Source organism: Tympanuchus pallidicinctus, unplaced genomic scaffold, assembly GCF_026119805.1.
Source record: "Tympanuchus pallidicinctus isolate F22 unplaced genomic scaffold, pur_lepc_1.0 scaffold3, whole genome shotgun sequence".
Lineage (NCBI taxonomy): Eukaryota > Metazoa > Chordata > Aves > Galliformes > Phasianidae > Tympanuchus > Tympanuchus pallidicinctus.
The window spans coordinates 12,967,367-12,993,012 of NW_026294747.1; the positions used below are offsets into that span (position 1 = coordinate 12,967,367).

General features: G+C 49.8%; 1 protein-coding gene across 1 annotated transcript; it reads right to left on the reverse strand.

The window, feature by feature from the left end:
- Window positions 1-682: 682 nt before the first annotated feature.
- Window positions 683-23,899, reverse strand: CD81 (CD81 molecule). The gene is made up of 8 exons (XM_052693819.1): window positions 23,758-23,899; window positions 16,648-16,762; window positions 8,927-9,024; window positions 7,015-7,089; window positions 5,540-5,647; window positions 4,596-4,691; window positions 4,206-4,298; window positions 683-3,705 (listed from the first exon to the last, which is right to left on the reverse strand). The coding sequence occupies exons 1-8, from the start codon at window positions 23,821-23,823 to the stop codon at window positions 3,643-3,645; spliced, it is 714 nt and encodes a 237-aa protein (XP_052549779.1). The 5' UTR covers window positions 23,824-23,899; the 3' UTR covers window positions 683-3,642.
- Between the last annotated feature and the right edge of the window lie 1,747 nt (window positions 23,900-25,646).

Sequence of the window (25,646 nt, forward strand, 5' to 3'; positions counted from 1 at the left end):
GTTTGCTTTGTTTCTTTTTTAATTGTTTTTAAATATCACTTTTTTTTTTTCTTTCTTTCTTTCCAGAAGTCATTATGTCCGACTCCATTAACATTCAGGTAAACAAGTGAAAGAACAACAGATGGGCGTGATCTCATAGCACAGGCGCAGCCGCCGCAAGCAGGGCTCTCCGTCCCTCTCTGCACCAGCACAGGCGATGGCTGCAGGACAGCCGTGCTTCAGATGCAGCAAGGAGTCCAAGCCAGGACAAGACAGAAAGGTGGTTGCTGGATGGCATGCTCGACCTCCTCCCTCGCTGCTCCTCTGATGGCACAGAGCAGCAGGCGGTGAGAGCTGCAGGGACTCTACCAGACCATCCGTACAAACAGCCCCAAGATGGAAGGCAGCAGAGGGCTTTGGGGCCTATTTCCCTATTTCAGGTCACTTTAGAAGCCCCTTAGGCATGCATGCCATTGCCACCACAACCCCAACCCTGAATTTCAACAGTCACACGTTCTGCAATACACATTAGCTCCCCCGGAGCTGCAACCCCATTCACTCTTCAGCTCCATTCCAACCACATCCCCAGCCTGCCTCCCCCTCCCTGAGGCTGCTAAAGCCCACGCTGCTGAAGCCTGGTTCACAAAGCATCCTGGTGTTAAGGTTAACTGGTTGTAAAATTGCAGCGGTTCATCACACTATGCACACTATGAGAAATGTTTATTAAATTGATTTCTGTTTTGTTTCTTTAAAAAAAAAAAAAAAGGCAAAAAGAAATTGTTAAACACACTGCTTTGTGGCATGCTCCACAGTATGAAAAAATCCCAAGCATTCAGTTGAGCTGTCAGCAGCTCTGTTTGACTTTTCCATGTGGTCTTTGAACTCAGACCTGGACAGTTCACTCACCTCCTCCCCACAGCCTCCCTCCTCCCTCTCACTCGGCTTGCAGCTTGCTGCCTCTTGCTTCAGAAAGATGCTTCTTTGGAGAGGGAGGGTTTGTATGGATCACCCACAATTTCATCTGCAACCCCTCTGGGTCAAACCGTACAATTGAACATGGGGACTCTCAGCTGACCTCCAAAGAAAGCGCAGCCCTCTCCCCACAGAACTCCTTCAGCCCCTCCCGTGACATCCCCATCAGCACCCACAAGGACAGGAGGCAGCACGTGGTCTGAGCAGACATCCTGCTGCTCTCTCTGCTCCCACAGCCCCAACTCCCTCAGCGAGCACCGCTTTTCTCCCAGTTGCTCCTGCACGGGACAGCCCGGATCCCTGAAGCTATACCATCCAAGGACGTGCCTGACCTGCATCGAGTTCTCTGCAGGGAGACCCAGTCCATCTTCAAACAGAGCTGCAGCTACTTAAACAGCGTCAACTGAATACTGAACAATATCAAAAACACGGTACAAGGAAAGAAAACAGAATTGAAATGCTTAATGGCATATTTATACACATTTATCAACAGTCAACGAAAAAGGCGGCGAGTTACACATCCATTCTGTATGCTGACAATCCTGATGCACATATATGTAAACACACATGCTTGGCCGATGCATACATCTATAGCCACGGCGTAGATGACCTGAAGGAGCTATGCTGGGGAGCCTGGAAGGGGTTACCTACTGCAAACCCGAGCCTCATTCTCCACGTGCACAAAGTGGACATTCAGGGCAGTGTTGCTTTAAGGCTGTTTCTAAGGCTGAATCTTTTCTCCTCCAAACCCCCTCAAAACAAAGGTCTGTTGAAGCACGTCCTCCTCTTACCTAGCGCAATTTTATATATTTTTCTCCCTCTATATAATTCTTAAAGGCCCTATATACCAAAAGGCAGGAATGGGAAGGGGGTGAGCGAAAGGGGAGAAAAACCACTGCAGGGATCAGCTTGCCCCACTGCAGGAATTTCCTGTTCCATTTTGGCACCCACGTGCCACAGACAAGGTGCTCATACTGACCACATCTCTCTCTCCTCATCTGATTTGGAGCTCCTCCCCACTACCTGAAGGTAAGGGGAGAGTGAAATCCTCAAAGAAACAGAAATATTCCTGAGGTGAGGAAGGCGACTGCAAGTTTTACATCTTCCCCTTTCCTGCTTCAATGTGGCGAAGAGCTGAGAGATGCTAAGATTTCCAGCTCAGGTGCCCATTTGGACTAAGGAAAAAGCTTTGCTTAAAAATATATATCTATAGAACTATACACATAGATCATCTTTTTAGAGACACTCTGATTTTATTACATAGATCCTGGGTCACTCTTCCCCTCTATGTACACGGTAAGAGTGGCATCCAACAGAAGCCACATACATCTAATTGGCAACCAGCGCTTACCAGAGCACAGGAAAGTGTTTGACTGGTGCAATAATCCTGAATTCCCTTGTTCTGGTAAGCTGATCTCTAGGTACTGTTACTGAAAATGAAAGGTCTTAAGAGAGAAACAATTTTTAAAATTCTTTTGCAAAAATCAGGCTATGAAATTTTCCCAGCAACGCTACAGAGAGCGACAATATACTTGAAGCAGGGAAAATTTCACTGAGCAAAAGAGTGATGCAAAGATGAAATCTTAAAGCGTATATGTATACAGCTGGGAACCCCTGCAGTGTGTAAATGTAGAAATTTTAAGGTTAAGGACTTTTTTTTTTCTTCTTTTTTAAAAAATCTTGCTTTTTTTTTTTTTTTTCCCCCTCAATATCATTTGTATCTAAGCATCAGTTGGAAAGCTCTGTACAACGCTAGATTCACTCCAGAAATTTATGTCTATAAACATTCAGCGAGGTTTAAAAAAAGAAAAAAAAAAAAAAAGAAATAGAACAACTTAGTTTTCAGGATGTTCTGTTAGAAGAACCGGGACTCAATTCATCCCCAGCCACTGACCCTTCAACGTGACAGATCGCTGGAAATGAGCCAATTTATAAAGACAGAGCTTACAGAAAAACTAACAAAAAAAAAGAAGAAAAAAAAAAAAGAAAAAAAAAAAGCTACAAAGATCATCTACTTTCAGAGAGTAAAAAAATGTCAGTGTGACCTGTGGTAAGAGATTACCTAGCGATGCAAACAGATCTGAGAGGAGCATTCACCTCCATCTCGCCAGGACACATTGCACCCGGCCAACTGGGTCTGCTCCCCTTCCTCTCTCCTGGGCTTCCCAGACAACAGTGTGGAAATGCTGGGAATTAGGATGATGGTAGGAAAAGAAAACAAATGACCAAAAAAGCTAAATCCAGCTTCAGCATCAAACTATGCATATATAAAAATAATAATAATAAAAAAAAACAGTCTGTATTGAAATAGTAAAAAGCAAGGCAAAGATTTCTGATAACAGGCTGCAGCCTTCTCCTCTGTACATCCTCCACCACTGTTATTTCTGAATTTTGGGGCTGGGGAAGGGGGAGGAAGGATTAGATCTGCTACAGCAGCTTTCCCTATCACACAAAAGTGATGTGTAACTAACTGAGCCACAAGGATACGGGAAAGTTTTATTTATTTAAAAAAAAAAAAAAAAAAGTACTTCAAAATAAAAATGATAAGTACTGTATGGTAATATTGGAAGTATTTATATACATTGTTTTCTTTGTCTTTTGTTGAAATGTCTCCTGGTCACTTGGTGGCACTTGGGGTCCCCTCCAGCGCCGTCTGCCCTGCTCCCCCCTTCCCCTCCCTGCTCTCACGCCTCAGTAGACGGAGCTGTTCCTTATGCCGCAGCACAGCACCATGCTCAGGATCATTTCGAAGATCTGTCAGGAGACACAAAGCCACCAGTGAGGTGCTGATCCCCAAGACATGGGAGCGCCCCTCTCTTGAAGCTAGGGATTAAGACATTCTCACGTTCCACACCCTCCAAGTAAACACTCTCATGCCAAAGATAAGGCAGAGATGTTTTTGCTGCCGTTTCTTCACAGATCTGGCCTATTTGAGATAAGATCCCGAGTGCCACTGAACATCAGGGAGAAGATTCCTTCCTGCTGCAGGACCCCAGAGGCCAGGCACCACAGCAGGAGGAAGGACCAGCATTGGAGGCAGTGAGGATGGATGAGCTCCAGCCCCCTACCTTTCCAGAAGGGCCTGTGTGTGGTCCTGCTTCACCCCACTGGCTGGGCACCCACCCCAACAAGATATTGGGGGCACGAAGCCTGCAGTCCTGCTGCGTACCAGAGCAGCTGCGGTGCAGAGGGCTCTGGTCTGCTGGGTGGGGGTCCAGCTTCCCACTTCCCATCCCCACTGTGGTGATGCTTACCATGATGACAGCAACCACGATGGCAGCGATACCGATCAGGTACAGCTTCCCAGAGAAGAGCTCGTCAATCTTTTTGTGGCAGCTTGCGTCAGCCTGAAGCAGAGAACCAACACGGTCAGCACCTGCTGTCCTCCCACCTTCCCCAGATATCCAAAAAAGCACTCTGAGGTCCCCGCTTTCCCCTTGTCCTACTCATGTTTATGGGTCCTGGCTCTAGGACTCCCCACTGGATGCGAGCTCCTCAAGCAGGAGCACAACAGGAAGTATCAACAGGAACCTGATGTCCCCCTACACAATCTCCAAACAAACAACAGCTCTACCCTGTATCCAGATCCCAAATAAAGCCTCAGCTTTCTGTGGCAGTGCTAAGGGCAGAGTAGCCAGTCCTACCTGCAGCAAGCCTTTCAGGAAGTCCTTCGAGCACAGGTCATCTCTCCACAGAGGAGTGAGTGTTCCAACCACAGCATCAGGACCACAGCAGTCCAACTGCAAAGAGAAGGAAAAAACATGTTAGAAGAGAGCAATCCCTCTCCTCACCACTAAACATCTTCAAAAGCCACCCAAGACTTTGGAGGCATCTTGGATGTGTGTGAGGAGCAGGGGGGGGGGAAAGGGGAGGAAGGCAAGAGGAAGAAACAACTTTCCAAATTCAACTTTTTTCTTCACATGCAGGGCAGCTGCTTCCTACAGTGATCCCAGACATGTCTGGCCTCATATCCTGGAGGAGAATGAATACAGCTCTCTCCAGAAATTTACTTCCTGCTGAGCAGAGGAAGTCTCAAATGTAGCCGCTCAGAGCAATGTTTGTCTTCCACTGAGTTTTACTTGATTTAGAGTGCTGAGGTAATTTAAAAGCAGTTTTGTTAAAGCTCAGGCCACACTTCTTCGCACAGTGTGAAGGACAGAACATGTAAGAAGGTGCAGCTCTGTTACCTGGCATTTAAGAAGAGGTCGCCTTACAGGCTAGAGCCTGAATGAACCATCATCTGCTTTGGACACTGCTTTTCCTATCCACTTTCCTGACCACAGTTTCTCCTCCTTCCTCCCACATTCTCATTTCCTCTGGCTGCAAGGAAATTCCTACGCAGAGGAGCTTTTTTTTTTTTTTTTTTTTTTTCCATAGAGCTTGGAAAGCAGGCAGCAAAAGCCTAGCAAGAACAGACTTGCTTCACCTCAATCCTAACCACTAATAACGCAGTGCTGTCCTCACTCCCTGCTCTGCAGGTGAATTTAACGTCTCTTTCTCCTTGGGGAGCAGTTTAAGTACAGTGTGGCACGATAGACCCCATTCCCCAGCAGCTGCCTCGACCAACTGTGTGCAGCTGGAGCCTCACCGTTTCATGGAAAGTCCTCACCACAGCCTTCCCGTTGTTTGAGTCTGAATCTGCCATGAGCGCCTGTTGGAATGCTTGGTCGTAGAACTGCTTCACGTCTTTGGCTATCTAAGAAAGACCAGAAAAACTTCCTTTCAGCCTGAGGAGAATAAGGAAACCCATCCAGCAGCTTCCCCTAGACAGCACTTACAGGCAGACATGCTGTTTTAATAGGTTTGGACCCTTTTTATTATGGAGAAAGCCTTGTCTATCATGGGGCAGGACGTCCCCATCCTGTAATGGCTGCTGGAGAATTAACAGCCATGCTCCAGCACAGCCAGCTGGCCCGGTGGACTGCACACACCCACCAGCATCTGCTCTGCCAAGCAAGAAAAAAAGAAGACCAGGAAAAAAAGCCCCATTCATTTTCAGGGAAATTGACCTCATGGCTTATCCTCCAACACTTACCAATAATTTGGGAGGGCGATGAAAGGAGGACAGGCAAAAGAAAAAAATATGGACAAGTATGGGAAAGGAAAGCGCTTTCCAGAACACCTGTTTTTGCAGCATGCGATGGATTAGCACGCAAATAAAGGGACTGCAGCAAAAAGCAATGCCATATCAATCACTTATCCCAGCATTTTTTCATAATCACTCGAAAAGTTGGGTTTGGAGGGCAGTACTCCCTGATTATGGTACAGAGGTATGGAAAAAACAAAACAAAACAAATAATTGCTTCCTGATCCTGTAGCTAAAGCAGAACTAACATGGCAGGGCCAGAGACAGACTGCCTGTGGTCCCATGGAGGCATCTCGTCCCTGCTGCACTTGCTGTCCCCCAGGGTGCTGGCCCAGGCAGACTTTCTGCCTCGTCCTCCTGAGTGTCCCCTTGGTGCACCCATCTTTTCCTTCCCAGCCCACGAGATGCAATCACACAATACTGGGGTACAGCCAGCTGTCAGAGGCTTCCAAGCAGCTTGCTTATCGTGGCTGAAAAGGCCAACACACAGCTGCCCCACCCATTTCAAACAGTGAAATTCATTGTGAGCGACTGCGGTCGTTGCTTTCACGTGGGCAAATCCTAAGTTTCTCCCATATCCTGAAGCTTTCCACCTGCATGCAGAGCAGCAGTCACAGCCCTCCTTACCCTGCCTCCATCTTGCTCTGCTGCTTCACTCATACATCTTGAGCTGCTCAGGATTCACAAACCAACATGTGCAAAGGTGAATTTGCTTGGGAACAGCACGCTCTCTGCACAGCAGTACATTTAGCCAGGGAGTTTATTCTGGTGAAGTCATGCTCTCGGTGTAAGGGTGTTTCCAACCACAGCCCTGAGCTATGTAAGAACTGAGCAGGCCCAACCTTCTGCCATGGCATGCATTACATGCAAACTCAAATTCACTCCCCACCGCTGGCAGCCAGGAGCTGTTTCTAACCTGGCCTTTGTGCCTGCACAGCCTCCCCATCCCACAGTCACAGGACGTGAAACTGCCTTACCTGGTCTTTGTTGACAAATCCCCAGATTCCAGCTGCAACCTCACAGGCAAACAGGATCACCAGGCAGGTGAAGAACTGTGGAGACAAAGTGGGAGGGGGACACTTAAGCACAGCTGTACAGGCTGGAGAAGCAATAAGGTGGGAGGGGTGCACGGCAGGTTTTCTGATGGAGGAGACCCAAGCAAGGTCTGCCATACACTTATCCCAAACACATCATCCTACAAGCTACCAGATGCTACTCTGTTCCCAAGCTCCCTGCTGGCACAGCTGAGGAGAGATAACCAGAGCCCCTCTCCCCCCCCCCCCCCAGAGACAGCAGGCTCAAGGATGCCCCAGTATCACCAAACCAATTGCTGCAGAAACTCTCAGCCAGTCCTCCCATCCTGCCCCAGGGTGGGAGTTGCCAGCGCAGGGTTAAAAGCACATTTTGGCTGCTGAGGAGCTGCAGGGCTTCAGGGGATGATTAACGGCCAGCTCTCTCGGCATTCTCAGCTCTGCAAAGCTACTGCAGTTTTTTGAATAAATATAAAAAGTGATGTCTTCCCACAGCCTCGCCCTGTTGTTGCAGCTCCCACACTCCTCCCTGTCACCACACCAAGCCTTCCTCCTCCTCCTTGTTTGTATCTCAGGAACATCCTGTGCTGGTCAATCCATCAGACTGGAATTGGGGTGCTGCAGAGCTCACACAGAACTCTGCGGGAGGGCTCACTTTCATGGTGGTTCCCTTTGAGGAGAGGTGGCTTGTTCAGCCCAGATCAAGGGATCAAGCATTCTGCAGGCACAGTTCTGCCAGCTGCAAAGCACCGCGGGTACAGCTCTATACCATGGCACGTATGGAGGTGCTCCTGGCTGGGTGACAGAGGTCTCTGGGTCATTCCTGCAGAGCACCCCAAGTATGCTGCCCTAAATGTCCTTCGAGCCCAGTGGGAGCTCTGGCCAGCAGGAAGGGCCATCAGAAACCATCTCCAGCCTTTTCCTGGCAGGCCACAGCGTGAGCACATGCAAGCAGCACCCGGCAGCTCGAGCTGCTAATTTCAGCCAAAGCAGACAGCTTCCCTATTGGGCTGCAGGTACGTGGTACCATCTGCCCTCCTAATCCTCTTTCCAACTTCAAGAGGGTATGAGGGGTAATTCAGATTCTGTAATCGCTCACGCTAACAAAAAAAAACAACCCAAAGCCGTCAGACCTTGCTGCAACCATCGCTGTCAGATTTGCGCAGGGGCTCCTCCTATTCCTGGTAGCACTGATAAAGCCTGCAGCAAAACCCTGCTCTCATCCACTAATGTACAAAAGTACTTTATAAAAGCTGACGAGAGCCCCCTCCTTAGAGCCCGTGTGGATACAGAAGCAAACTGGGGGTAAGTGATCTTCAAAGTAAAGGGAAGAAAGCTCTTGTTCCTTCTGTCCTATCAGGGTCTGCAATCATGGGTCACAGTCTTCCACACTGGTAGCATCTTGCAGCCAGCATCTCCCTGAGGCTTGCAGCCACTACCTGGCAATGTTACGAAGCCTGGCACCTGGTCTGAAGCTGAATTGCATGTGAGAACTTGCTGCAAGTACCTGCATGTCCCTCTCTGGAGGCACAAGTTTTTGGTGTGGCTGCACTTTGTGCAAATGAGCTCACACTGTGCCAGGAATCCGAGCTGCTGCCTGACATCAAGGACACCTGTAGCTCTGCAGCACTGGGTTTCCCAGGATTTACTTTGACAATCTCACTAAGATATTGTGGGAAACCTTCGCTGTTTCCTAGTCCTCCTAACAGGCAAAAAACATTAAGATCTGGAATCTCCACAACAGCCTCCAAACCAAGATTGAAATGAGAAACGGCAGGGGATGTAGGGTAGGGAAGAAGTGGCACAGGGACCACTTGATGCCACATTGCTGGGCAGAAGCCAAAGCACCAAGCCTTACCGTCCCCAGAAGGCACTGTGACTCCTGGATTGCGCCGTAGCATCCCAGGAAGCCCACAAACATCATGACAGCACCAACAGCAATCAGGATGTAGATTCCTGCAAGGCAAAGCAAGAGGTAAGGATGTTAACTTGGGATGATCTGTGGGAGCATCTCACTGTGGCCAGGCATGTTAGCTGCTCATCGCTGCTCATTACAGGTGTGCATAATTAAGTGCTGGGAGACAGAGGAGCAGAGGCGGCGGTGGACATGGCAGCAGCAAAGCCACTGCATCTCACACTGCTTGCTGCTCCATCAACACTGACATCCTCAGGTCCAAACCTCCACCCTACTGTTCCTCCCATTAAAATAAAAGTTACTACTGTCAGCAAGCACCTTTGGGGTGTCTTTGCTCACAGAGATTCCCTCAGCCCGAGCCAACCCTCACTGTTCAGTGGGATGCTCACACCCCAGCAAACCACACAGCACACGGGAGAGTCAGACCTCAGAGTGCTCCAAGTAGGTAACACCGAACCTTTTAAAAGCAACCACCCCCAAAATTGCTTGATCAATGTTAGGAAGAGGGCATAGCAGGGAAGACAAAGGCACTACAGCATCCTGAAAGCTGCAGTATAGGAATTCCCATGGCACCCTATTTTAAATACTTAAGCAGAGGAAATAAAAATGATGAGTTAGCATTATCTTTTTAAACAAGTAACAGGGCATATGGTTTGTTTATATTATACATTACACAAATATTTATCCCACCACAAAACTAAGGGAAAAGCACTGCTTAAGCATCTCATTTAATACAATCTAGCGTTTGTTTTTTAGAGGCTCTTCCACAGTGAAGTTTTCTAAACTCTCACAGCAAACTTGCTTCTCAACTATTCCAGTGCTGGGACACCAGACACAGGGCACTGGGAAACCAAAGCTCCTTCACCAAGGAACCCAGAGCTGGGTCACCCAAGTGCTCTCAATGGCCAAGTGCTGCCAGCTCAGTTACACATCACTTGGCTCCTGCTCCAGAAGTACTGCTTTCTCCTCACGTAGTCCATAGGTTTGGTGTATTTTAATTAACTAATATTCTTAAGTATTGTGGGTCTGCCATTTTGTAAATGGGTTCTATTTTCCATTCCAGAGCCATTTGTAATGGGCGTGCGTGACATGAGTGCTCTTACTGACCTCACTGCAAGTGAAGTTAAGCCAAGGTAAACCTTCTAAAAATCAGATAGACAACAACCTTGATGTGTTTAAAACCTCAGTATGGATGTGGTAGACACAGGAAAGGGTCAACTTCAGCTCCCAATCCTTTCCTTTTAAAACAAAAGCCACTACCCTGCAAACACCCCAGCCCACCTGGACAGGGAAGTGTCCCCAGTACAGCCCCTCTGCTGGGACCCCACATCTCTCCCTTGCTATATTTAGAGGCAGCAGGAGGGAGGAAGCGGGGCGCAAGGGAAGAGCGGCACAATGGCAAGCTGACCCAGCAGGATGTCCCTGTCACGGTGACACAGACATCCTCACTGCGATCCACTGGCTGCTACTTCCACTGCAGACAAGGGGGTAAGTCATCACCATGGCACAAAAGCCACCATTCCCACTGATCCTCCCAGTAGGAGGCAACAATGCAGATGTAGCACTTCTGGAGAGCACAATGCTGTGGGGAGTCGACAGGCAGCTTCCCCACAGGGCTATAGAAGGCTGTATTCTTATATCCCTCAAAATGAACGCTGAAGGCATCTTCCAGGCTGAGCAAGCATTGTCAGAATATCACTGGGAGAACAGAAGGGACAAGAGCCCCTTCCTGTGCTTCATTTAAGGGTCATGAAGGACAGCTACCTCACCACCATCCCCAGGTCCCACGCTGCCAAGACAGGGAGATGGGTCTGAGCACAGAGAGATCAAAAACCCTCTAAAGCTTGGGGATAGAGGCCAGCTGCAGCGTGGGGCGCAACCAAGTGGCCCTTTTGGTATCCCCTTAGAGCATGCAGCCCATGGGGAGGCAATGGGGCCTATTCAAAAACATCTACAAAATACATAACAATACTATATGGTCTCATACAATACAAATTTCCTTGGAAATGCCACACTGAAGGTTGCAAAAGAAAACAAAAGCCAACCAAGACACACAGCCGTATGCTCTGGATCACGTTTTCCCACACCTAACCCTTCCCCTGAGGGAAAGGAGCTGGTGCCTGGTGTTTGCCTGGGTGCCAGGCAACGGGAGGGCTGCTCATGGCAGGTCTGGAACAGCCCAGCCCATTTCTCAGAAAGCAGCCTGACCCGTCTTAGTTCTCATTCCTGGCAGCCTGCAGCGATGACAGCCAGTGTGGGCTTGGTGTCAGTGAGCAAGGCACCTGTCATCCCATCCTGAATGACACACTGTTCCTCTAAGCACCTGACTGGGCTTCCCCTTGCCCAAGCCTCCTCCTGATTCCAGCTTCAGAGAAGGGAATCAATGTCTGTAAGCCCGTCCTGGACTGAAAAAGCTTCCCGCTGCAGGTAGGATCCAGGATGCTAAGTGTTGGGAGCAGGGGTGGGAAGCACTAGATGTCATTGCTTGCTCCAGCACTGTGGTCACATTGCTGGCACCCACAGTGTTCTAAAACCCATACCCTCCCTCTGCTGAGAAGGAAGGAAAGAAGAAAAAACAATAGAAAAAGCAGAGAAGAAATTATAATAAATTAAAAAGAAAACCTCAAAAAATAAAAGAAGGAACGAGCCCAGCAGTGTCCTTGCGAAATGAGGAGCAGGACAAGACAGCCCTCCCCTTGTGCAAGGCTCCAGGCAGGGGCATTCCCAAGCAGCTCCCACCTACCTCCCCCCACTTTCTGTCTTCTCTCTCAGCAGCTTTAACTCATTAAGCTAATGGAAGCCAGTCTCTTCCCCTCAGGTCACCATGGCAATGTTTCCAAAAGAAAAGAAAAGGAAAAAAAAAAAAAAAAAAGGCAAAAAGAAATCTCCCCAGCATCGCACCATTCTTCCCAGGAAAGCTGGGCGGCTCTCCAAGCCTTGCCCCCCTCACGATGCTCTCCTCCTGCCCTAGGCTGCCAGGCCAGGGCTTGCGGAGCCTTTGTGGGGAGGGAAAAAAGAGATTTTTGTTCTCATCCTCCCGCCAGAACGGCTCCCAGGGAGGAGAATGCAAGGCTTGTGCAAGCCACCAATGAGACTGGCAGGGCTGCGGCCGCCAAACGGGGAAGGCTGGCACCAATGCTTGGAGGTGGGGAGGACGAGTCCTGGAGAAAGCTGTCTCCATAGCCAACAAGTCCTGACCCTGGTCCGCTTCCTTTCAAGTTGAGGGTGAGACAGAGGCAGGGCGTGGGAAGTCCCTCCAAGTTGGGCTGGATGAGGGGAGGCTGCGCTGGGATATTTTTATCCACTTACTCATGGAATCAGCCCAGCAGGTCCCCCCCAGCCCCAGGAGCCTGTATCCCATCTCACAGTGCAAGCAGGACCAACAGTGCTTTCCTGGAAATGGTGTGAGAGGCGCCAAAAAATAGAGAGAGTGCTGGGAGATGACAGCTGGGAAGCCCCTTCCTTTCCCTCCAGCCCTTTTCCTAAGAGAAATGCTGCTGCTCCATAGCTGCTAATGCCTTCCAGATGGAGTAACCCTGTCGCATAGCATGGAAAGCCCTCTGGGGCCACACGTCACACATGTGGAGACACTGCCTTTGTGTGGGAGAACACGAGGAAAAGGAAAGGGGTTCACCTTCCTTTACAAAAACAAAGGGAATGTGTGGAGAAACCCAACAAACATCCACATGTGTACACACCCATACGCAAACTGACCCCACAGGAAGAGATGACACAACCAGATTTCTTCTGTTCTGCCTGTCTGGGAAATGTTGGGTCATAGAATCATATTACAGAGACCTTGGGTCTCAGAAGTCAGTACGCAGCTTGGAGGAGGACTGCTGCATGTCTCCAGCATCCACAAAGCCCAGGGAGTTTTGGAGCTTCCCTTGACTTCAGTGCACAAACAGGGAGCACGAGCAGGCTGCATGTTAGAGGCAGCAAGGCTGCCTTCTGAGCCTAACCCGAATACGCAATGACACAAGTTGTTTTGCACTCGGGTAGATCTGAACCCAAAATAACTCACTGCCACCAACTTTAAGTCAAGATTTACTAAGCCAGCAGGGAAGTGGCCTTAAGTCAGAACCAATTTTAGCTTGCAGAGTAAATGATCCTCGGGAGCTAATCACTATGAAGGTATGCTGGGTTACAATTAAGTGTAAGTTGCTTTTTTTAATAGAAACTGATTCTGAGCTAAAAATACAGAAAGGTGATTATTTTCATTGTTAAAGAAATGGTATAAGCCAAACACTTAGAGGGAACTATTGACAACGTGTTGTGCACTATATCTGTTATTTTAAGAAAAATCCTACCACTATTGAAGGAGTTGATCTGCCAGTGATTATTGGCAAGTTGAGGACCTACAAACCACAGCCTTTTCTTCTTTAAGAGACTAGATAATTAAATTATCCTTACCTATAAATAGGTTTATTTCCAATGGAGAAAAATACGCATACTTCCAACTGAGAAAAAAATAAACAAACAACAAACCATGTACAAGTTAATTTAGCAATCACCATCTCTGCTCACTCTGCTTCAATGCCAAATGTAAGCCCTGTTTTCTACTGCTGGGTGTGGGAGCTTGGCCACCGCTCACATCTCTGCCAATCAGCCACACATCAGGGCCTGAAGGAGCAGAGCACAAGGACCCAGAAATTGGGACTTTGGGGCTCCCTAGGTCTTTCCATGAGGGCCTGCACCCAAGACATGCAGCCCTGTGACATAATGGCTTGGCCACAACTGGAACCCATAGCCATGAGCACTCCTACATGTCGGAAGGCCAGCAGGTAAACCCAGGGAAGCTCAGGTGTCCTGACCACTCCTGCATAGCTGCTAAATAAGCTTTAACGTGAGCATCAGAGCCCCTGAGGCCAGCAAAGTCTCCTGAAGGTGCTGTATGAAGCCCAGGCTGCAGAGAGGATGCCAGCAATGGTATCGCATCATGATCACATGCAGATGCGGGGGAGCCAGAGCCAGAACTGCCATCTTTATCAGCCTCGTCGCTAGGGGAAAAAGCCCAAACATAGAAAAGTGATGATATGTTTTCTATTTGGGCAGCAATACACTGCAGGACAGCAGAGAAGGGGAAAGAAAGGGAGTGGCAGTGACAGACTCCGTGTCCAAATTTAAATCGTTACTGAGTGCCTGCCCGAAACCCTACACTCTCCCAAAGAGTGCCGGTGCTGCTGTTCTGGGAAGGAAACGGCAGAGGAACCACTGACAAAAAGTGAAAAGTCAGAGGGAAAACTAAACAGCAGCAAACTCAGCCCTCTTCTTACACCCAATGCCGCATGGAAAACTACACCCAAGTCTGCACGGCTCTGTGCTTGGCCCGAGGCCCAGGGATAAGACAATGAAAGCAGTGGGTCGTGCCGCTCCATCCCAGTTGGGAACAGCTGGGTACCCACTACCCAGTTTGGAATGCTGAGAGGAGCCAGCAGCGAGGCTCTCACAGCACTGCTCTTTTGAAAAAGAAGATGGTTCTTTATGCGGGGGGGTCACTAGATATCTAGGAAATGGTTAGCCAGTTGTTAGCATTCAGTTTGTCAATGCCACGAGCTACTGTAAAGGCTGGTTGCTGACCAGCTAACAGCATATTTCAGGACAGGTTTTTGATTGAAATCCACAACTAAAAGGGGGAGAGAGAGGAAGAGCAGGAGGAAACCCAGCTGCTCTCTCAGAACAGCTGCCAGCAGGGAGGGCTGTGAGGCACCCAGCTCCCACTGCTGGCTCATGCTGCCTCTCTGTATGGTGACTTACACTTGCGAGCTCACAGCTGATGTGTATGTAGAATCATGCCCAGGCTTCCTCTGTTAGGCAAAAATAACTCACCAGTGCCAGCAGAGCCCCTTAGCAAGTCAAATCACCTCGGAAATTGCACACTGTAAAACCATAACCTTGGAAGAAGAGCAAGCAGTTTCCTCTACAGTCTCAAAAGCATGAAGCACCCCAGAGATCTCCATCCCCAGTCTTGCTGGCTCTTGGAAGCCCCAAACCAGCTGCTGTGCCCCTTGTTGCAGCATGAGCTCTCCAGGAGGGGACCTGCAGGGGGAGAAGGCTGTGGTGGCAAGCTGCTTTGCTTCTGCCTTATTTCTGGGGAGACATGAAACCCTGACGCAGGCTGAAGATAGATAAGCATCATGCCTTGCTCCCCACATCCTCCTCCTCTCATTTCTCCATTGCTGCCCGGCCCCGCATGCAGCGCTGTTTTTTCCTCTCACAACACACATGTGGCTATAACAACTTTTACAAAACAGCTCTTTCTTTTTGGACAGCTTTTTCTTTCTGGACCCGGCAGAAAAGCCAGGAGGCAGCAAAGCACCACTCCCTCTCCCGGACACAAACCCCCACTGTGCATGTTTGCCCCTGTTGACTGTTCCATTGTGCTCCCCATCCCACAGCAAGGCCTGCCCAGCATTACAGCCTCCCTACAGGCCCTGGAAGCCACTAAAAAGCAGCTTGAAAGGGAAAAATACATATCTAGAGACCAGTCCTGGGCTCAAGGGAGAAGTCTCCAAGGCAGGAACACTGTGTGGTTGTTGGATGGCCAGGAGAAAGCGGGGGGGGAGAAGGGGAGGAGAGGGCATGCCAGTTGTTGGGGGGAAAAAGAGGAGTAAAAGGAGAAAAACAGAATCCCAGACTTCAGGCTGAAGAGGGCTGGCTAAGAGAGACAGCAGCTGAAAGAAACGCTTTGCTATTATTACTGCATGGAAATTACAGCCACCAGAAGGAATCCAGGCAGAGTGTTGCTGACTATAACTTTAAACAGAGCAGGAGCCGTGTGGCCGGGCTGCTTGCAGCACTGGGAGCCAGTGGGGCTGGGGGGGTTTTGGCTTGCTGCTGTTGTGCACTCCCCACCCGCACCCAAACAGCAAAGGGCAAGGACAGAAAGTGAATGTAAACAAGCCAAAGAGCAAAGGACGCTCATAGGTTTTGGAGAAGTGTCTTTTGGGACACATCCATTTGGCCTCCAAAGAAAGGAGGTGTTTGGATCAGCTCCTGGAAAGGAAAATGTTTAACTTTTTTTTTATTATTATTATTATTATTAATGTAAAACATACAAAGGGGAAATACTTTAAATACAGCTCTGGGTACAAGGCAGGAGGAGGCAAAACCCACTGCTGCTGACAGCAGGAGCATCTCTGGCAGTCACGCACAGCTGGGCAGAAGGGCTTGGGCGTGGTTTTAAACTAAAAGAGATTTAGGTGAGGAGAAATTCTTTCCTCAGAGGGTGGTGAGGCACTGGCACAGCTGCCCAGAGAAGCTGTGGATCCCTGAAGGTGCTCCAGGCCAGGCTGAATGGGGCCCTGGCCAGCCTGAGCTGGTGGAGGGCAGCCCTGCCCATGGCAGGGGTTGGAATTGGGTGGACTTTAAGGTCCCTTCCAACTCAAGCCATTCTGTGATTCTCTGATACACCACTTGATGGGTAGATGGAATGTAAACACTTTCAGCTACAGACGAGAAGAGGAACAAACTCAGACCTCCGCCTTCCCCTGATAGACACATACTTTCCGTGTCACTGATCTGAGGAGTTCTGGAAGGACCAGTCTTCACTCCACCTGTGCAACCCATGAATGATCACCACAAAGCAGGGCAGTACAGAGAATATCAGGACAGCAACATGTATCTCAAGCCCTCCCTTCTGCCTCCATCCCAGCACTACTTACCGACATAGAAGGTGTTGGGAGCCTGCTTGTCACCCAGCTGCAGGTAGAGGATGTTGGTGGTCTGCGAGTCATGGCGGAGCCACAGAGCCACTCCGAGGATGATGCCCCCGGCCAGCTGCAGAGAGAGCAGAGCCACATGTTACCCATGGCCGGACCTGAACACCAAGGCAGGAGCATGATAATGACCTGCAGGTGGCTTTAATGTCCAGTAATTTCTTCCTGGCAGAATGGACTTCCAGCAGGATTCACCGTGCTATCCATGGCAGTCCCCTTTCACTTAAAAAAGCATCAGAGAAAGGATGGAATTTCAGATCAGTTGCTGGAAACATCTGCTTAAATGCCCATCTGAGTGTTCGAAACTCCCGAAGCCACTCATCTTAAAAAAGAGCCCATGTACAAAACTGGAAGATAACTCCTGAAAACTACAGAAGTAGACACACAGTGTTTTTCATTAGGGTCTGAGGCAGGTCAGGTGCAAGCATGAGGGTCACATCTGACAATACGAAAATAGAGACTTTGCTTAGGAAAAGTGCAAAGTCCTCAGCTGTGCAAGTGCAGCAGTGCTCAACCAAATGCACGTGGACTTAAATTTCCAAAAAAGGCTCCTTGCATTCAACCCAGTCTTGCTCCTCCTTAAGCCAGAAAGTGAGTTTCTCCCTTGCTGACTCCTGCAAATCCCAACCAAAACTCTGTTTCATTGGGGTGCTCCCACGGCTTGGGTGAGCACACAGCCTGTACAGAACTCCCTGGGCAAGCAGACCTCGTGGCTCCTGTCATAAAGGCTCCCTACATTCACCTTGTGGGCAATGCAGGAGGGCAAGGAGAAAAGCTTTGCTCTCCACAGCGACCACCTTTAGCACTCGTCCCCAGTGATCAGTGCTACCTCCCTGCTTGCAGGCTCCCTCCAGTGTGGCTCTCCCAGCCCTGGCTATGGACGTGCCACAGAGGCAGCCAGTGCCCCAGCTGGGCTCTAAATAAGGCAGCCAGCGGCATTGCCCCACACTGAGCCTGGCATTGCTTGCTTATTGTCTGAGAACATAACAAAGCCTGTGTCCACTTATCCTCTGGGAAGGAAGGGGCAGACCTCTGATTCATGGATGCCATTGCAAACAACCCATCTCTTGAATGGGGCAAAGAACTCAGCCACGCTTGGGATTCAGTGGGGAAGGAAACAAGAAGAGAGGAAGGAGAGCACGGAAGGGGAAATAGAGCACTGGACTGCTGCAGAAACTCAGGTTCCAGCAGAATAACGTGTTGGGTTTTTTTCCAATTAGAGAACAACCCAGAAAGAAAAGCATTTTTTAAACAGAGCACCAAGAACCTTCAGCTGGAAGTTTCAATCCAACAGCAGCTGCATTTCTTAAGAGCAAACAACATTCACTCACTAATGAAAACAGGATTTAGGCTACGCTGAGTAACTTTTTCCATGAAAATCATACATCCTTCTACCACCAAGCAGCACAGAATGCAACAACAGCATCTTTCCAAAGGAATGAAAACAAGAGGGAGAAAACCCTGCTGGTGTATTGGAGTAACCCTGTGTCCGCTGGGACGTGAGCATTTACATTGCAGCAGCACTCAGAGAACCCCAGTTTCCCTGGGTGCCTTCCTGGTCTCCAAGTTGCATAGCCTGGATTTCCCTTTTTTTTCCTGTAGGTATCCATCAGCTCATGCAGGCTGTTGAATTCCTTTTTTCTTGTCATGCTTTTCAGACCATAACGTCTCTGAGACTCATTGCAAACACAAACCCAGCACAGCCCTGATTTGTGTTTTTGGGGACTGCTCTAATGGGAGCGATAGTAAAAGCTTCAATTTCAGCAACGCTCGTGCTACATTTCTCTTAGATGTGGTTTCACAACCCTTCTAACTGACAGTTCCTCTAATACCCCCCTGTGCTTGTGCCTTTGCCTGCCTTTATTTTACAAATAATATTAAAAATCTAGAAAAACCTCAGAAGAAAACACAAAGCCAAATAACACCTCCTCCACCCTCCTCCTGCCCCTCTGTAAAGGCAGAAGGAGCTGATCCCAGGCTTTACACCCCAAAAGGCACAGTGTACTGGCACAGAAGGGCCGACCACGGTAGTTCTGCTGTTTCCTCTCTGCTTCTCCTTTCCAGCTTCCAGAGATTTATTGCTTCTGCCTCAGTCAGCCAGACTTTTCTAGCTGGATCCTGCCTGCCTAAGACGGTGTCTGAGGCTGCTAGCTGGCACATGGGGGAATGGCAGCCTCCTGAGACACAAAATCCAAGAGACGGGGCATCACTTTATCATGATAAAGAAGCAAACACCCATGCTTTAAGAACATAAGGCACATTCCTCCTCTTGCCATGAACATGGGGAATCCCTATACAAGATGATACTTGTACACATGAGGATGTGTACCACTCTCTTTTTCTGCCGTTACCACACTTCTTCCTCCTGCTGCCTTTCTCCACCTCTCACCCCAATAATTTTCCTGGCAGGGAGAAGGAGGAGAAAGAAGAAGCCGTGGCTATGGGGCTCCTTGACCAAAGTGCAACAGACATCCTGCAGTCTGGCCCCAAGGAAAAGAAGGGTTATGTCAGTGCCGGTATTTCACAATGCTGTATTTTTAACAGTGCAGCTTCCCATGGACATGGCTGGCCCTCCTGCTCAGTTTGGGCCATAGGGAATGAGGGCATGGAAGGATGAAGCAACTCACCAAAGCTGAAGCAGCTCACCATGCAAGCAGCCAGGAATTAATTGCTACATCAGAGTTGAATGTAAGTAGAGGAAGTGACTTAAATCAGATAAAGGAAGATGCAATTCAACTGAAGAAAGCCAAAGAACTTAAAAATCTTCTTTACTGAACTTGACTCAGGCACTTGCAAGCCACAACACTTCTGGAAAGTAGAGATGAGATCTCTCCATCATCTCCTGATATCACAATCTCTGATGGCGGTCAAAGGTGAGGCCACATGGCTAAAAACGTGCAGGCTAAGTCTGTTCAGAAACTGGGGCAAAAATGAAGCAGAAAGGCCCGTTTTCTTCATGCACAGGAGGAAGGCTGCATTTTATCCATGCTGTGCCTGGAGCAGCTCAGCCATGGCCACTTTCCAGCAGCCACTATTAATAGAGCAGCGGAGCAGGACCAAGTTCTCTGCTGGTGCCTATAGTTACCAGCCCAACAACATTGTGAGGCCCTTCCAAACAGACCCAGAGGAACACTCCCGGAGTAGTGGTAGGCTGGGTGCCAAACACAGCCCAAGCAGGAGGAGGGGAAGGGTGAGAGCCCTGTGTCCCCTCTCACTGGAGGAGACACACCGTGGGATGCTCCCTGCAGGGGTACAGCTTCAGGCACTGGCACCCATCAGCAAGGGTTAATTGCCCCAGCAGTACAGGAAAACATTTTCAGATACATCTTTAGAATCAGTTTGGCCACACACATCAATGTTTAGCTCCACTGGTAATACAACAGCTTTCCCTTTTTAATAACACACACCCACACAGCGCTTTCCATCACGGCATCAAAGTGCTCCCAAGGCGTGTAAGCGCTCTCACAGGAGGTGAGCTGTAGGGTGTCTGACAGATGAGCCACAGGAACACAGCTGGCAGTGATGCCCCCTCCTCGGGTAGCGAAGGCAGGTACTGCCGTGGGATGGAGCACTGTTTCAATGAGCTCCTGCAGGCAGACACCGAAGGCTCACAGGAACGGTTGTGTACACACGATAGCCCAGAAACATCACAGCGAGATGCCGCCAAGGCACGTGGAAATATTCTGCACTGTGCATTCCCAACTACACCGAGCCCCAAGTCAATACAGCCAGATGCCAGCAAAGCCTTCTGTCCTCAGTGTTTGCAACACTGTGATTCCCAGGGAGACCAAGGATCAAAACATAAACCCCACTGCACTGGAAAAGCCTGTGACACACTGTGACTAACACTGTTTAAGCAATTTCCAGTCCAGGCATGCGTGTGGGGCTGCAACCCAAACAAGACTCAAACTGTTTCTACGATCCTGCCAGGCTGCTTCTGAGCAGAGTGTTTGAGCCGTGCACCACACCAACCTGCATCTCTCCCACTGGGTTTCCATCCCCTGTTTTAAACCTCATTTAAATCCTTGCTGTTATGAGGGGAACGAGTCCTGGAGCACGACAGTCCCCACTGGGCCACCACTGAGGGCTGAGGAAGTGCAGGCTTGTCACCTTCCTCAGCGTCACCAAACGTCTGCGTGTGTGCTTTGCAGGCTAGCAGATGACCAGCAGAATTTCCCCAGAATTGTTAAGAGAATACTCAGCAACTTCACCTGTGTTTATAATGCATGGTCTTTCACGTTCCCCCTGTGCTCCTCCTTTTCATCCCCACCCATGCACAGCATGCGTAGGAGAAAATAGCTACGTGTAGCATAGAAGGGAGGACTGAATCATAGAATCATTAAGGTTGGAAAAGACCACTAAGATCAGCTAGTCCAACTGTCAACTGGTCACCACCATGCCAGAAGTGAGCTCTTTGGACAAGACCCCTCACTGGAGCAGGTGGCAGTGTGCTTGGCTGGAGATGTCAGCTGATGGGCTGGGTGAGAGCAGGCTGATTCCTCCCTGCTTATATTTAATCACATTTCAAAAGACCTATTAGGCCTCCTTTGGCGTCTCAGGGTATATAAAAGTGGCTCCAGCCCAATGTGCCAGCCCCAAACCTGGACCGTGCTGAGGCCCTTCCACCAGCGACGCCTCAGGGCCTGAGCTTGGCAGCTCGCTCCACAGTCACTCAATAACCCAGCACCCTTTGCAGACAGCTGGCCATCTCCCAAAAGTCACCGCTCCCCGTGGCTCTCAAATATCACAAGTACACTGCCTAATTCAGCCGTGCAACAAAAAACAGAAGCGGGGTGCAAGTATTTCTACCAAGGTTTCAGGCCAAGCTTGTAAGCTTTTTCTTATTATCCTTGACAGAATGTCAGTGGGGTGAGGCTCTCCCAGAGCTGCCCTTGTCCTCTTCCACCACCCTAGTGATGCCTGCAAGCTATTATCATGCTACAACCCAGCACAACTCTGCTGGAGGTGCCACAGGTCTACTGGAGCTTCAGAAAGCTCTCAGCAGCCTCAGGACTCTCCTTCCCAATACCCGGCAGCACACACCAGCGACGTGCACGGAATCCTATGTAAGCTCACTGACAGACATCCTGGCCCAGCTGCTTGCCCCAGCCACCAAAACAGCCTGGTTCTTCCTAAAGCACAAGCACAAGGTAAAGAAGTTTCCAAGAGGAGAAATCTCAGGCAGATGAGGCTGCCAAGGCGCCCAGGGCGGCTGGTGCTGAAGCAACATTTTATTTTTGCTTCCCAACACGGCGGCTTTGTTATGCCCCCGCGCTGCGACGGAGGTGTCCGTTTATTTACACCCCAGCAGAACAACGGGGCCACTTCAAAAAGTTATCAGCTTCTTTCTTACTTGTTAACACAACTAAGGCTTAGAATTACTTCCTTTCCTCCCCCGGAGTGAGCTGCTTTTCAGCATGCCGCCAAGCCCCGGTGCCTGCCAAGCTCCCAGTTCTGCCTCAAGCTTGTTTTCGACTCAGCGCCAAGCATACAACAAGCAACAGAGCAGTCCCACAGCCCTTACATACCAAGCAGCTGGCACCAACACCGCCCCAAGCCCCTCATCCCACATCTCCCAAGGGCTGGGACACCCACACAGCTGCCTTGCCAGCAGCCCAGACACCCTGCAGTGAGCACTTCAGTGCTGCTTCCTCCCTCGGAACATAAAACTATCACAGGTCTTCACGACGGGGTAGTGACCAAAACATCTCCTCCCACCATCTGTGGGAGGCTTGCTCCTCACCGCATTGATGAGGTGCTAAACCTTACAATCCCCCTCGACTCCTGCTTATGGAAAACTAGAAGGGTCTGAAAGCCATCAGACCTGTTGTTTACTGCCCCAGAGCCTGTCAGGTTCGTGTAAAACATTGGTGGAGGAGGCACCCCCGGTTAGCAACTGCTGGCTGGCAAACCCTAGGCAGCGCTTTGGGAAGCAGGCACCAGAAGCCATAAAGGGAAGGAAAATGGATGTGGCATTCCCCTTTTAAGTGAAAGGATGGTTTACTGACAGTTAGGTATACAGAATGAGTAAGAGAGCCTGCCCAAGAGCAGCAGCAGCACAGGGACCTCCTGTATCCTTCCTGTCCCCATGGGACCCTTCCTTTCTGCATCTACACTTCTGCAACAAGAATGGCAGGAAGCTAGGAACAGGAGGGAAGCAAAACCCCCGGATAGGCACTGAACCTCGTGGGGAAACAGCCCAGGGAGGCGCAGCCCTGTTCTGCTGCCTAGAGAAGGAGGAGGACGGTCCCAACTTATCCTGCAGCTGGCACAGCATCGGATATCAATTAATCCCGCTGTCGTCACTGCTTGTCAGCCTTCCTCAGTCACTGCTATGTGAGAAGAAAGGCAAAGCACAGTCTCAAGGCAGGCTGGATTGGGGAGCGTCTCCACCGCTCCCTGACGCGTCAGCGTCTGACCCAGAATTGGGAAAAACGGGCAGGAACGCAAATGGTGACCTTCCTCCCCCAGCAGGAGGACCCGCTGCCACCACCATGCCCAGGCAGACGAATTATTCCATGAGAAACTTTCTCAGGAAAGCAAACCTCAGCGACACCCTGGGAATATCCGCCGGCTCCACTAAGTTCCCAGAGGCAGCGCCCAGCTCTACCCCAGCCCGCTCCAGCGCTGCCAGGGCTGCGAGGGGCAGCAACAGCCCCAACCTCCCCTGCTTTACGCATCCCCTCCGCACGGGGGGGCTCACCCCATCCAGCCCTCGGCAACCGAAACACCGCACTGGGTGCGAGGAAAGAAGACAGCGAGCCGAACCCCCGCCCTTGTGCGAGGATCCACAGACGTAAAAATACATCCATCTCCGCGAGTATATATAGACGTGCCGTATGAATAAATACAGAAATAAATAAAGCTGCGTTTGCACGCATAAAAAATAGCAAAGGATACATGTTCCCCGCGCCCCGCCGACCAAAGACCTGATAGCAGGGTGCAAAGCTCAACATGGGGGCTGGTTGGTGGGGGAAGGGGGGGGCAGAAGGAATGGAAAAACCCCGGCTCTAGCAGAACGCGCAGCCCAACCGCCCCCACCGCGCTGGGGCTCACCCAGAAGATGAAGTTGAAGACGAAGAGCAGGTATTTGATACACTTGGTGCAGCCCTCTACCCCCATGGCGGCTTCGGCGGCGTCAGCTCCCAGTCTGAGGCCAAGCTAGGCGGTGGCGGGGAGGGAGAGAGGGAGGGAGAGCAGGGAAGAGCCGCCCCCTGCCCGCCCCCTCCCGAGCGGCGGAGTCCCTTTGGGTCCCACCCTCTAAAGCATTTTTTCCGTTCGAATGTTTTTTTCCTTCCCTCTCCCTTCCCCCGTTCTTCGTTTCCCCTCTTGTAGCCTTCCCACCCTCCCACCCCTCCTTTTCCCCGCTTGCTCGTACATTAAAACTCACCCCCGTGTTCCCAATGCTTCCTTTCAGCCTTACCACCCAAAAGATCACCCCCAAATTGTGCGGAAGCGCTCACCGTGCTTGCTTTGCTCCTTTCCCCACCCATCTAGGGGTATTTCAGGGCTCACCATCAAAGAGATGAGGGGCTGCCCAGGGAGATGGTGGAGTCACCGACAAGGTGGACAACCTTGAACGCTGGAGGTGTTCAAGGAACATTTGGATTTTGTGTTGAGGGATATGGTTTAATGAGTACTATTGGTGATAGGTGGATGGTTGGACTGGATGATTGAAGGCCTTTTCCAACCTTGGTGATTTTGTAATTCTGAGATCTGTGTCACACGTGTTGACATTTTTAGTATCCCTCATGTTCAATTTTAAAAGCCAAAAAGCAGCATCACTGAATCAGGAGGAAGTTTCCCCATCTTCTAGGGTAACCCCACTTTGGTTCAGCTGTGCATCCCTAGAAACACAGCCTGCTCTCACCCTGCTGTGCATCCAGCAGGCACAGTTGCTTCTTTTAGGGCTGGAATACCAAAAATGTCAGAACAGAATTCAGAACACAAGAGCCTGATCAAGAGCAAAACCTTAAATGTCTACAAGAAAAAAAAAAAAAAGAAAAGAAAAGAATTCAGGTGTTCAGACAGCATCCCTGGTGCCTGCTGAACCCTGCTTTGCCTTCTGCACCTGCTGTGCACCCAGTGAGGACTGAGGCAGAACAGAAGCTGGCCCAGTTCCCCAATGACTAGCACTGAGTACATCCCCAACTGTGGGCTTACCATGGATGCATAAATCCTTTGTCTCTAAGTCCCATTTACTCATTTGGCCTTACCATTGAAGCTGGAGCCTAACAGAGGTATTCATGCACTGGCTGATAGACCAAATCGTTGGCTATAGGAGTAATCCTGCCTGGATCCTGATACAAAGGATAACGATCCCAAATTTGTTCCCCTGCTATGACACAGCAATGCCTTGCTTTCTGCCCAGGGTTTGCTGCAGGGAAGAGAAAGAACTGCCTGCAAACCATTAAGGCCTGAGCAGCAGCACAGCCAGAGCTGGGGTTAGGAAGGAAAGATACTCAAATCAGTGTCTGCATGCTGAGAAGCTGGCAGCCCCACTGCAATCACTACCACCAAACTGGCACTGGAGCCACCAATGGGAAGCTTAGGGTTTTTGGAGAGTGATATCATAGCTGTTTCCTTTCTGCCTTATCTTACGGAAAGTAGCAAATGAAGAACAAAACTTCTCATACACTCCAAATGCTAAACAATCTGGCTCAGAGCTAATGCATTCCTATTGCTGGGCATCCCCATGCCTGAGCCACATGCTGTCCATGGCTCCAGCTCAAAGGTCACAGCTCCCATCTCCTACAACACCCAGCTCTGGGATCTAAATGAGGTTCACCCGCCTGCCCACCCTGACAAAACCTCTCTACAGCTTGGCAGTGGGGAAGGATTTCAAACTTTGTCCAAATATCCCTCTCTTCTATAAATTTATTTACTTCCTGTCAGCTCAGCTGAGTGCGCTTGAAAACTTTGACCTCGGTCTGGGAAAAAAGAAA

Bases quoted from the DNA above. Each gene is read 5' to 3' on its own strand.
- CD81 (XM_052693819.1), bottom strand. From the start codon at position 23,823: ATGGGGGTAGAGGGCTGCACCAAGTGTATCAAATACCTGCTCTTCGTC. The intron at 16,763-23,757 runs GTGAGCCCCAGC...CTCTCTCTGCAG, and splicing joins TCTTCAACTTCATCTTCTGG to CTGGCCGGGGGCATCATCCT. The intron at 9,025-16,647 runs GTAAGTAGTGCT...TTTGCCTTGCAG, and splicing joins TCCCAACACCTTCTATGTCG to GAATCTACATCCTGATTGCT.